Here is a 13,512-nt window from a genome sequence, read left to right as displayed (position 1 = left end):
AACACATCACCAGCTTTCAGAGATTCTGAGCACCACCCCCACTGAAGTTAACAGCAGCTGTGAGGGCTCAGCACCTCCACAAGGCAGACTGCCTATGTATTGCAAGTCCCAGCCTACACACACCCAGTTTTCATGCCCTTATTTAGCTTACTTATACTTGCCTCAAACGTGACGAAGTCATCAAACTCATCAGGACAGACAGAAGGTTCCTCCTCATGGGTATACCCCATCTCATACAACTGGCTGTCAGAATCTGAAAGCACAGAAAAGAAAAAGTCAGCTGTTACTAGTGGGGAGGAAAGAGATCAGAAGTGGATTTGAACCCCAAAATGAAGAGCATGTCCCTGCGAGAGCCGGTAGTTGCAGGGCAGACTTGAGAGAGGACTTACTTTTCAACAGAGGGGGATTTTTATGAGGCAGAATTTTTAATTATTATTAAAGATTCCAGTTTGAGAGCAGCCAAAGTCACAGGATTAATCCAGTTAAAAAGTGCTTCCTAACATTAGGTCCTTGGTGTCCCTCCGCACCTTGAAGGTGATTGGGATCTGGGTTCCTGTCTCCCCCCAACATACCATGGCACAATTGCTGCCATCTCTCCTTTTCTGTGTGTTCTTTCTTCACTCTTTATTCTTCTGTGGTATTGTTGGTCACTAGCTTTTTTCACTGTTCTCCCCAGCAATGCCACCTCTTCCCACTTCCCCATTCTCCTACTCAGCAGAAGGCTACATGCTGCTGGGGGCGGGGGAATCCATCAGTTCGACACAAGACTGACCTGACTGCCATCGGACTGGTGAAGAGAACAGGCTGCTGCTGAGCCTGCAGCTCCATCAGGAGCCACCAAGACAGAAGGGCAGGGACAGAGGGTGGCTTTCAAGGGGCTTTACTTGAGCCACTTTACCCAAAACACAAGCATCTTGACATTAGAGTCAATCTGAGATCATAGAATTTTTCTCAGCCCCAATGCTCCCTTCTGCACAAGTCCTCCCCACCCCTGAGCCATACCTAGGACTCCTCCCACAGGTTGAGAAACACTGGGTTAAAGTAAGATACCCAATCCCGTCGGCTCAAATTAAATGGTGGGAGCAGGATCACATCTCTTGAATTTACACATATCAAAGCTGTTTAACTTGGATGACATTAACCAGGGCAAGGAATCACTATGGACAATAGTGTTTTAGAGAAGCTCTCCAATCATGTACAAAGCGACAAAGAGTCCTGTGGCACCTTATAGACTAACAGACGTATTGGAGCATAAGCTTTCGTGGGTGAATACCTACTTCATCAGATGCATGGAGTGGAAAATGTGTGTGTGCATAAGTTCAACATCTATCCAGAAAATGTTAATAAATAGCTTTTGCTATCAATAGATTTGACTTGTTATTAAGAGTAGGAGGCAGTATGGTCTATTATTATTATTTGTACAGAACATTGGACTGGGAGTCCAGCTCTGTCACACAGCAAGTAAGCATGATCAAATTACTCTTCCCCAGCCCCTTTTCCATTTCCCTTCCCATCCATTGACTTGGCTATTTAGAGTGAAAACTCTTCAGGACAGAGACTGTCCCAATCTCTATTGGGGCTTCTAGGCACTACTGTAACACAAATAATCACCACCTAAACAAGCTGCTTTCAGTCCGTTCTATGTCTGCAAATTGTTCTGCAATTTGAAAAGCCTGGGGAAAAGTGCTTTTACCCTAAGGGTGAAGAAAAAAAGTGTCCTCGCACAAGTGCCACCACCAAGCAATGTTTACAAGAATACTTCACTGCTATCATCAACAGGTCCTTTGAGAGCAGCAAAACCAAGGAGTGTGTCAGCATTAACTGTGATGCACAGAAACTTGACTAGCAGCAGGAACTCAGTGGCCCAGGGGTGGGGAGACTGGGCTGAAACGTGCATACCTGGTTTAACTAGCTTGCTGTACTCACTACAAAGGAAGTGTACATTTACTTAATCCCCTCTTTCAAAGTGGGTTTTTTTAATTTTAAAAATAGGAGCAAACATCTCTTAAAAATAGGCCTGATTATTCCATGACTCCAGATCTCCTTCTAGGGTTACCATATTTCAGGTTCCCAAAAAGAGGACACTGCCGGAGGGGTGGGGGTGCAGGGAAGAGCTGGAGAGGTGTGTGCAGTGGGAGAGGTATGGGGGGCGGAGGGGGCTGGAGGGGATACCTGCAACGGCAGTGCTCACTGGAGATGGGGGGCAGTGTTGCTCCCTGTCATGGTGGCAGGGCAGCTGGTACAAGCCCAGGATGCAGTGACAGCCGTAAGTTAGCAACTCCCTGCAGGACCTCCTCCCCAGGGCTGGGGGCTGGGTGGGCAGGATCCAGCAGCTGTGGCTGCAGGAGGATGGACCAATCAGCTGCAGAGGTAGGGAGGGACTAATCAGGAAGTAGACCAATCAGGGCTCTTTCTGAGCTGCAAAGACTGTTCTATAAAAATCCCAGACATTGCCTGATATTTGAAAAATCCGCCTGGACAGAGGATCAAAAAAAAAAAAAAAGGCTCTGTCCGGGAAAACCCAGACATCTGGTAACCCTGCCTTCACACCTATCTCCTCCCACCCCCTTTTTACTCTCCCTAACTCACCCAAAGCTAAGAGTTGCAGTAACCTTCCCTAAAACCCATCAATGTTGCCCTTTCAGTAGGCCAGTAAAAATGGAACATAATAACACACACACACCCCGAATCCAGGCTCTAGGAGTTAACTACTATATAACTAACCTCTGGCTTGATGGATACCCTCATCTTATGTCTATGGACTGTAAAGCTATGTAATTTAGAGGAAGCCTGCAACACATGGCATTCTGACAAAGCAGTCCTCCCTTAACCTGGATGTGTGGCTTTCAGTGGCGACACCATAAATCACAGTGAGGAACAAGATTGAACATGTTCTTTAGCAAGTGGTGTCTGATTATGTACTCTACTGTACGAGCGTGGCAGGGTCATTCCTTCAACCGATGAAAAGGTGCTCCTGTGTGTAATTTACGTCTAATATCTCTTGGAGCGGCACAGGCCAACTTCTCTTTTGCCAGCAGTTATAGTCTTTTGATTCTGCTTTGTAATCAAAGAGATTGTCACATACTCAGCCAGAGCTAGTCAGTATACTAATAGTGAGACAACCAGCCAGCGTTCCTCCTCCTATGCAAATAAAGTGGTCATGTAAAAAGGCACTTGAAGACCGAGTTTTCTTTACCCCATTTTTAGTCCCAATGTTATTTAAAAATTCAAAACCTTTTCCTATCAGAGATAGTTTCTCTCTCTGATTTTAGTTACTCGGCTCTATATGCAGCTTTGCTTTAAACGATGCTGGACAAAGCACTTGAGAATCTCCAGTAGCAAGGAACAATCCTGAACTGGCAGGGGTGGGCACATAACCCAGAGCTCTTCCATCTCAACTTTCCATCATTCTAGGATTTCAAATTTTGAAAAAGACAACGTGGGCTCCTGACTTCTACAGCTGCGAAAACCCAAGGAAAGTGTTCTCATTCCCAACCACACGAAGCAGAGACAGGTTTCAGAGTAGCAGCCGTGTTAGTCTGTATCTGCAAAAAGAACAGGAGTACTTGTGGCACCTTAGAGACTAACAAATTTATTAGAGCATAAGCTTTCGTGGGCTACAGCCCACTTCTTCGGATGTATATAGAATGGAACATATATTGAGGAGCTATATATACACACATACAGAGAGCATGAACAGGTGGGAGTTGTCTTACCAACTCTGAGAGGCCAATTAAGTAAGAGGGGAAAAAAAACTTTTGAAGTGATAATCAAGATAGCCCAGTACAGACAGTTTGATAAGAAGTGTGAGAATACTTACAAGGGGAGATAGATTCAATGTTTGGGAGACAGACCTGTCCTCGCTTACAGACAACCCCCCAACCTAAAGCAAATACTCACCAGCAACCACACATCACTGAACAAAAACACTGACCCAGGAACCTACCCTTGCAACAAAGCCCAATGCCAACTCTGTCCACATATCTATTCAAGTGACATTATCATAGGACCTAATCACATCAGCCATACCATCAGGGGCTCGTTCACCTGCACATCTACCAATGTGATATATGCCATCATGTGCCAGCAATGCCCCTCTGCCATGTACATTGGCCAAACCAGACAGTCTCTACGCAAAAGAATTTATGGACACAAATCTGACATCAGGAATCATAATACTCAAAAACCAGTGGGAGAACACTTTAACCTGTCTGGTCATTCAATGACAGACTTGCGGGTGGCTATTTTACAACAGAAAAGCTTCAAAAACCAGACTCCAACGAGAGACTGCTGAGCTGGAATTGATATGCAAACTAGATACAATCAATTTAGGATTGAATAAGGACTGGGAATGGCTGAGCCATTATAAACATTGTATCTATCTCCCCTTGTAAGTATTCTCACACTTCTTATCAAACTGTCTGTACTGGGCTATCTTGATTATCACGTCAAAAGTTTTTTTTTCCCCTCTTACTTAATTGGCCTCTCAGAGTTGGTAAGACAACTCCCACCTGTTCATGCTCTCTGTATGTGTGTATATATATCTCCTCAATATATGTTCCATTCTATATGCATCCGAAGAAGTGGGCTGTAGCCCACGAAAGCTTATGCTCTAATAAATTTGTTAGTCTCTAAGGTGCCACAAGTACTCCTGTTCTTTTTGAGGCAAAGACAGAGACAGTGACCTGAGAGAGTCTCAAAGATGAGCGGGGAGAAGGCTGATCTTTGTGGAGGAGTGAGCGAGCAGCCCTTCTAAAATATACTATTAATATTGACATCTCTAGGTGGATGAGGAGAGATATCATCAGATGTGGACTTTATAATTCATGCCTCTGGATTATTGCAACATGTTCTAACTCAGGCTAGATTTGAAGAGTATTTGGAAGCTGCAGCTAGAGCAGAATACAGTGGCCCATTTAGTGGTGGTCTGCACAGACTGCACATTGCACCCGTGCTCCACAGACTGTGCTGACTTCCAGTTAGTTTCCAGGTGCAATTCCCGGTGAAAGTTTCAATTTCTAAAAGCCCTTTATGACTTCAGAGCCTCATCTCTACGTGGGTATCAAGAGAGTTAACAATATACGGAGTGCTGAGCTTACAGCGACCAGACCTGTGCCAAGTGGCTGGGAAGTGGGTGGCTGCCAGGACTTTTACCACTGTATCATCTAGAATTGCTCTAAGCTGGGTCAGGCAACATGGTGGCTGAAATACTGAAGTCTGGTCTACAATACTGCTCCGACTGCTGCTAGCAGTAGAGGGGGGAAAAATTACAAGTCTAGAGTAAACAAAGCCTCAGCTCTTGATTCAAATGTACTCCTCTCCCCAGTCTAAGCACCTACTGGCCCTCCATGCATGCTTCAAGGCAAAACTACTTATTCAGGTCCTTTCTGAGGGGGTAGGCTGAAATAGGAGGGTTTTAGGTTGGGGCGGGGGCGGGCTTTTAGCTGGATTAAGAGAGTCTGATGTTATATATGCACATCTCGAGTTGTTGATGGGAACCGTGCACAATTAAAATAAACAAAATCTCTGCTACACTCACCCTCTGTCATCATTCCAGTTAGCTCTAATGCTGTCTGATCCTACCCTTTGTGCTTGCTCAGTTACATGAAGGGACAGTGTCCAACACACTAGATCTTATTTAATTTTGTGGAGAATATGGATGCAAGTTGCCCCATCTGTTTGTGACTTGGTTATGCTGGAGAGGTCTCTCTGAACAGTCAGATATTCTATTCTTTCTGTGATTTGTGCTTTGAAAATGTAGCACCACTAAAAAGAGCTTTGTAAGAAAAAAAATGTATAGGTTTCTCAACAGCTGATCGCATACTTGCCATCGCTCCCTTCTACAGGAGCAATCGCTAGGAGTCAGGTTTGTTTCCACATCCCTCCAACTCAGGGCTCCTTTCTCCACTAGCTGCAGAAAGCAGACAATGAAGACAAAAAAAACCAGTGAACACCATGGGCGAGTTTTCTACTCAACACATTATCTTTCCTCTTATGGCAGGTTCTTTCCCCAACCTCCCCCCCCATATGGCGCTTTGTGTATACTAAGGGTTGCTATGGAGATCTCCCCTGCCTGTCCTCCAACACAATAGGCTGCATTAAGCTTTCAAATTCCTGTCCAAATAAGAAAAACAAAAGAACTACCTAGCTGATTATTAGGTGCTCCAGACCCATGAACACCACCTTCACACGTACGTACAAACTCATGCATGAAGTCAGCACGGTATAGAAGACCTTGCCTAGGCTAGAATTGTTTCTGAAATGCTCCCACTATCGCAACCAGCAGCACATCTTCACTAGCAGCAGCAGCAACGGTGGGAGTATTAGTGTAGAAAGGGCACTGGCATTAACCAGGATTTACACACGGTCGACTATGACACCAGGGACACCCATGCAAACTCTCACCTCCTCCCTGTCCTTTCTCATCTGCTCTCCACTAACCTTCCACATGGCCAAGTGACTCCATCCCATCTCTGATCTCCCTCACACCCACTCTCATCCCCTCTTGCTCTCCTCTGGCTCTTCCCCCCCCCCCCCAGTACAAACATGCTTTAATCTCTCTGATTTATAGGAGGTGCCTTGACTCCACTTGCCCCTCCATCCACCGCCCCTTCTCCCATTAGTTTCAGAGTTCACTGAACATGCCGTCTGGAGTTCTCCTCTTTCAATTCCATCCCAGGCCTCCTCCAATCTGACTTTCACTCCTAGCGTCCCAATGAAACCGCTCTCACCAAAGTCTCTCCTGACCTCTTGGTCAAAGCTCAGAACCAGTGCCCCACCCTTTTCCTCCTCAACCGGTCGGCTGCCTTCGATGCCATCTACCATACCTTTCGTCTGCTCATCCTCATTTGGCTTCCGTGACTGTCGTCTCCTGATTCTCCTCCTACCTCCCCAATCGCTCCTTCTGCATGTCGCTCACAGGCTCCCCATTCCCACTCCAACTTTCTCTGCTTCGTCCTTGGTCACCTTCTCTTCTTCTCCTATACCTTGGCTGTGGGTAATTTCATCCACGGACATAAATTCAACTCTCATCTCTATGCCAGTCACTCGCAGATCTACCTCTACTCCAGACTTCTGTCCAAACTACATCCCAGCCTGTCTCTGGGTCATCTCCTCATGGACATCCAGATGCCAGTTGAAGCTCAACGTGGCAAAACAGACCTCCTACTCTGCTCAACCCCCACCTCACCCCCCCATTCCCTGCCTCTCCCGATCACTGTGGACAACACCACAATCATTGTCACTCAGAGCCCTGGGTGTCATCTTCAACTCTGCCCTCATTAGATCACTATATGCAGGCTGTGTCTAAATCTTGCCACTTCTTTCTGCCTAACATCCCCCAGATACAGCCTTTCCTATTTCATCCAGACTCGACATCTCACATATCAGTTACAGCAACATGTTCTTCGCTGGCTTTCACAAATCCCATCTTGCCCTGCTTGTATCCATTCAAAATGCCACTGCAACGATAATCTCTCTAGCTTCTCGATTTGAGTACGTCACCCCTCTCTTTGCGTCACCTCCACTAGCTCCTTTTTCTCTGTCACGTCCAACATAAGCTACTGGCCTTCATGTTCAAGGCCCTCCACTGCCTATCACCTCTCATACACTATCGAGATGCGACTCGCTTCTGATCAGCCATTGTTAAATAGTCAAACAATCACCTTTACACTTTCTCCCATAATGCCCTGCGTTCAGAGTGGGGGTTCCCCATGAACATCTGCAAAGCTACCTCAGTGTCCTCATTCAAATCCCTTCCTACCATGCTCCTTGCTATGATGCCTATAAACACACTTGACAATGGTTAGGCAGATGGTGCAGAGAGATCACTGCCTACCACGCTGACCTATATTATCTCATTGGTTCCTTGTGCTCCCCTGCCTGTCTGTATTCCCCTGTTGTGTCTCCTCTTACCCTTCAATTGTAAGCTCCTTCGGGCTAGAGCTTCTCTTTGTTCTGGGTTTATACAGCGCCCAGCACAATGGGGTCCTGCTCCATGACTGGGGCTCCTAGACACTACAGCAGTACAAGTTATAAACAGCACTGCCACTGGCAGAGCTGGTACTAGAATGGTGAGAAACTCCCCCCACGAGTCTAGTACGGACAGTCACAGAGGGAGCAGGATGGGCTACTGTACTGTACAGAGCGGGGGAGGTAGGACCTCCCCGAGTTCTAGCCACAGCTCTGACAGTGAGGCCTGTGGCTTTGGACAAGTCATTGAAGCTCTCTGTGCGTCAGTTTCTCCATTTGTCAAATGGGAGCTAATTCACTGGGATGAAGTCAGGATAAGTGTTAATAAAGGGCGTTGTGAAAGCAGAAGTATTTCCTGAAAGGCTTGAGTTATACTACAAAGCAAAATGTGGAGCTAGAATACAGGAAGTCATGAGCAGAGATGGCTCCTGAAATAAATTAAAAACTGGCTTAGGGACACACCGCAGAGGGTTTCAACAGAAGGAGGAGAACACTCCATACTGGAGAGCAGCGAGGGCTGTAACAGGCAGGTCACTAGCAGAGCCAATTGTGTCTACTTCACTTCAGAATGACCTAGAAAAATAGATCCTTTCCAAAAGTGTGTAAGTGAGTTGACAACACATACTGTACCTGGAGCTAGTAAGCCAGCAATGATTTGAACAGTAAGGATTACGTAGAGAACTTGAATTATTCAATGTCAGGTAAAGAGGCTGGGAACTTGCATGAACTGTAAGTGTAGAGAAGAGACCAGGAAAGAGACCTAGAGACCTTGTAAAAGAGTTTGGGGTGGGGTGGGACAGGGGACAAGAGGATGGGAGGAATCTTAACGTGAACCTCAGAAAGAAAGACTGAAGTATAGTTTAATTTAGACAGCAACTCCGCACCAAAGAAATGATGGACTGACGTTTAGGAGACTAACCTATTAAAAGCAGAGGGTTTTAAAAACAAGGTGGTCAAAATATGTAGTAAACACCAGAAACTGTCAGGGTCAGCAATAGCTAAGGACTATGAATCTGTCCAAGAGAGCAGAACATATCTGAACAAGCAGCCCCTCCACAGAGGGGCAAGCCATTAGTTGGATTTTTTAGGTTAAAAAGATACAAGATAGCTGGATTGGTATTTCCAGAGGCATCGCTGCACCACATGCCTTTAATTTTAGTTCCAAATAGCCATCCATTCTTAATTGCAGGACAGAATTAGCACTGGCCTAATAGTCCTCCTGCTTCAGGGACAGCATGTCCTTTATAAAACGGATTCCTACTTCAGCAAGGGGAGACCTTCACTTTGCAGTGCCTTCTCCAGGTATAAATAGGTGGCACTGACTAGGGGCTAGAAGGGGTAAGGGAAAAGTCTTCCACCCTTTCCAAACTCCCCCCTCCCATTTCTTTATATCAACAGCAGCTTCGGATCCCACAAGGTGGGCAGCACTGCGGTTCTTTCTACGTTTCTACAGCTTCAAGCTGGACTCAATTCTTAAGCATACAAGGGCTAGGAGTAACCCTCTCTCTCTCTCTCTCTCTCACACACACACACACACACACTGTGCGCCTGTTACCATTGGCACTTCTGCTCTTGGCTTCCTGCGAGTCCCGCAACAGGAGCCAGGAGCAGATGAAGGAGTCGCTTGACCTCTCCCCAGCTTTGGAGAATTGCTCCCCCCCGATTAGGGTGACCAGATGAGGGGAAGAAAATATCGGGACACATGGGGGTGGGGGGGGAGGTGCCCGCTGGCTGAGCAAAAAAAAAACAACCAAACAAACAAAAAAGTGCTGCCGGCGGATATCGGGACAAAATGCGTCCCGCTCGAAGATCGGTCGGGACGCGGGACAGACACCAAAATATCGGGACGTCTGGTCACCCTAACCCCGATCACGGTAGTACCCAGTAAGTGGGAGCTTGTGGGAGTTACACAGTGCTGCTGTGTGAGAAGTCCCAAGCCTCTCAGCCTGCACCACATGCACTGCAAGAAGGATGAAGGCATTTGGAGGGTGTGGGGGAAGTGCTACAGAGCGGGAGAACTGTGAATGGGGTAGTCAACCTGGAATATGGTGAGGAGAAAGGGGAGATCAAGGAGCAGGAAGCCATGGAGAGGAGTTTGGAGGAGTGCGAGGTTAGAAAAAAGTAGAGTTGGATGGCTGGGGAGCAAAGATTACTAAAAAAAAAAAAAAAAAACCACACAGAATAAGGGGCTGGTGAAAGAACTAGACAGAAGTGGGGGCATGAAAAGGTCTCCAGTGTGCTATAGACATGTATGTTCTCGCCCTTTAAGGGGAAGGCAACTCCTCTTTTCCACGCAGCTGGGATTGCATCTAAAGGGGAATCCACTTCTCTTCTTGTGATCCAGCCTCTAACTATCTGGAGAGATCACATACTGACTGCCTAGGAGCAGGGAAGCTTTCTATACACTATGCAATATTACATCCAAAGCACTACATTTAAAGAACTATAGAAAGATTGCAAAGTCAAGCAAATCAAAAGTTCGGAAGTGTCAGAATTAAAGTTTCCTGTGCACCCTTAATTCGGTCCCCTTGCATGAATGGTTCTGATACAGTCTTTAATTTCATGGCCACATGCTAATTTTTCCACAGGAAACCTGCCTCATTCAGTGCATGGGTAGATGGTTATTCCATATTTTTTTTTTAATCCCCCTAATTCAATATATTGGCTCAGGTCTTCTTAACATACACCATCTAAAACCCAGCAATGAACCAAAAAAGTATTCATTTCCTCATGAGCATTTCTATGGTGACACCTGAGTGCTCACAAATATTAATGAATTGATCTTCACAACACCCCCAAGATCAGATAGTATTACTGTCCCCATTTTACACCTGGGGAATGAAGAGAGAGAGAGAGAGAGATTAAAGACAAAACTTACAAAAGAATACACTAATTTGGGGTGTCCAGTTTGAAACACCTAGCTCCTGATTTTTCAGAGTACTCAGTATATTTAGAGCACTTTATATGTTCAAAGCACAGCTTCAATCGACCTCAGTAGTCAGTGCTCAAAACGTCTACAAGTCTGAGCCCAAGTCTCTCATGTTGGGTACCGAGAAAAACAAGGAACATTTTGGATTCATCTCAGTTCAAGGGACTTTCCCAGCATCACATAGGAAGACAGTTGCAGAGGCAGGGATAGAATCAAATTCTCCAGGGTGGCATTAAACTTCCTTAATCAAGAGACCATCCTCTCTTCCTCCAATCTCCTGCCTCATTTGCTACACATCTTCCAACTTCTGCAACAAGCAATGCAGGGGTTCGACAGAGAACAGCCTCATTCCCTACACAAGCCTGATCAGTTCCCAGAATACCATCTGTCCTGTGCACTAATAAGGCAGGGGTAGTGTGGGGGAAAAAAATGGCATGTGATCATGTAATTAAAAATTGTACTCCAATAATGCATATGCACAATGGGGCTATATTAAGGCTGAAGGGGCAACCCTCATTCTTGTATGCCCTAACTTTGGAATGCTTGAATTTGCAGTCTTAATAGTCTGTTGATGTAGGTTTTTTTAAAATGTAATTTCCCAATTTTGTTTTAAAAAATGAAAATCAGAAATTTATCATGTGAAACCATATTGATCTACAACTTGTGTCAGAGCAGGATTCAGATCTTTACTGCCACATCACAGATCACTTGAACTAATGGAGTAACCGGCAGCAGTCAGCTGTGAACCACTCTGTGGATCAACCATTAGAGGGAGACAAGATCCACTGGCAAAGTGTGTTTCAGATATTTGCTGACAGCAGAGCAATATAGAGACGCAGGACTCCTGGGTTCAATGCTTGGTTCTGGAGGGTAACATGCTCTAGTGGCTACAGACTGTTCTGCCCCATAGCCTTAGCTGGATGCTGGCAGAGGGAGCACAGCAAACGCAGGAAAGAGGTTCCCTAGTCTTGGTTCTGCTGGAACAGCTGTGGCACTAGGAACAATTGTGAAGAAAATCCTGCTCAGCCGCTAGAACCTCAGGATGGAACATGTTCAGTTGCTCTGCGGGGACCGCACTTGTAGTCTGTTTGGTTCAGATGAACTGGGAGGGAGGGGATGGAGCATGCTGAGTGCAAGGTCCCAAACTCTGAATATGGGCGCAGACAGATTTTCAGAGGCTTATAACTGCCAAATTTGGGTGGACTTTCACAAGGAATATGTAGCATTGATAAAGGAATGTTAAGATTAGATTTACCTGCACCCTACCCCTTTAATGGTTTGGAGCGCTGCGGAAGAGATCACAGTGGGAAATAGGAAGTGGGTCCAGGAAGGCAACAAAAGGCACATCCCTAACACCAAGGTGATTCCAGCACCAAATTTCAAGTCCCTGCTCAAAAAGCATGGAGGAGCTAAACGTTAGTAAGAATTTAATGTGGACAAAACAATGTGCTTTTATTTAACCTCATTCTGAAAAAGAGCTGGACTGATCTTTTTTCTCTCTTTTTTTTTTTATTTCAGCAAAAAGGACCCGTAGCAGACACTCAACATGGAAAATTTCAGCCTAAACAGTTAAAGTTTGGCAAAAGTTACAAAGCAACTGAAAACTGGATTTTATATTGGAAATTAGTCAACCCTAATTTTAGGCATCATTACCTGCTCCACTTATAATACTTAGTATAGTATTCTTTATATATAAACTATAGAAATCCCACAGATATAGTTAATTTGTACAAGAACAGGGGTTGCATATCTTCCCTGTCTACCACATACACTTCGGATAAAACTTCCTAAATGCCCCCTCAAAATGTGTGTGGGGGGAAATGAGAACACTTTTTAAATGGATTCATTCCACCCTGGCCCCTGAATCTTTGCCTAACAAAACACACAATTTTGAGCTTTAATTTCAAACACTCAAAAGAATTTAAAAAAATTAAAAAAGTCAGCTCTATTCCAGTATTTGTGAATTTCGATTGAGCTTCATCAGTGAGATTTCTTATACTGGAGTGCATGAATTTTAAGATTAGTGGCTTAAGTATTCCATACACTACTATTCAAGTGCTAAGTGTTGTCCCAGGCAGACTGAAGTGCTTTGTGTATTGATCCACAAAGCATGGAACTCTTCTACAGTTCTTATATTTTCATTTGGACTTTTCAGGATTGATGGAAATGAAAAGTTGAAGGTAAGAATGGTTTTAAAGCACAAAGATTGTTACTACAAAGATGTTATCAGGCCAACCCAATGGTTCTGATGATAGCTCAACACCATATTGCAGTGGACACTGCCTCTTCCCAAGGAACTGCAGATGGGCTCTGGTTCCTAACCCACATAATATAGGCCACCAGCTCTTACAGATTTGCCAGTGCTATACACCAAAAGACTATCAAACTATTCTTGCACAATAACCTGCAAATAATGCACCGCAAGGTGTTTTACAGTCCATAAAAAGGTAGAAACCCTGTTGATAAAGTGGTTTTGGCTTCCTGTGACATTTCCCAGGATACAATCTGGACTGATTGACAGCTATCCCCCCTCAAATGTCCAAACTGGGATGTCGTTTACACTGCTTCGCTGTGAGGACTACCACTTCTGGTCTACTCACACATGCAAAAAT

General features: G+C 45.1%; 1 protein-coding gene across 4 annotated transcripts in view; it reads right to left on the bottom strand.

The window, feature by feature from the left end:
* Positions 1–13,512, bottom strand: part of RAB11FIP3 (RAB11 family interacting protein 3) — a 170,477-nt gene that overhangs the window by 81,075 nt on the left and 75,890 nt on the right. For all 4 annotated transcript variants that reach the window (XM_065412276.1, XM_065412277.1, XM_065412278.1 and 1 more), the window contains exon 3: positions 162–253. In XM_065412276.1, coding sequence (XP_065268348.1) covers positions 162–253 — 92 coding nt within the window. The remainder of the gene's footprint in view (positions 1–161; positions 254–13,512) is intronic.

Source organism: Emys orbicularis, chromosome 10, assembly GCF_028017835.1.
Source record: "Emys orbicularis isolate rEmyOrb1 chromosome 10, rEmyOrb1.hap1, whole genome shotgun sequence".
In the NCBI taxonomy this organism is placed as follows: Eukaryota; Metazoa; Chordata; order Testudines; family Emydidae; genus Emys; species Emys orbicularis.
Note: the sequence above shows the minus strand (reverse complement) of the source record. Positions and strands in the feature narration are given on the sequence as shown.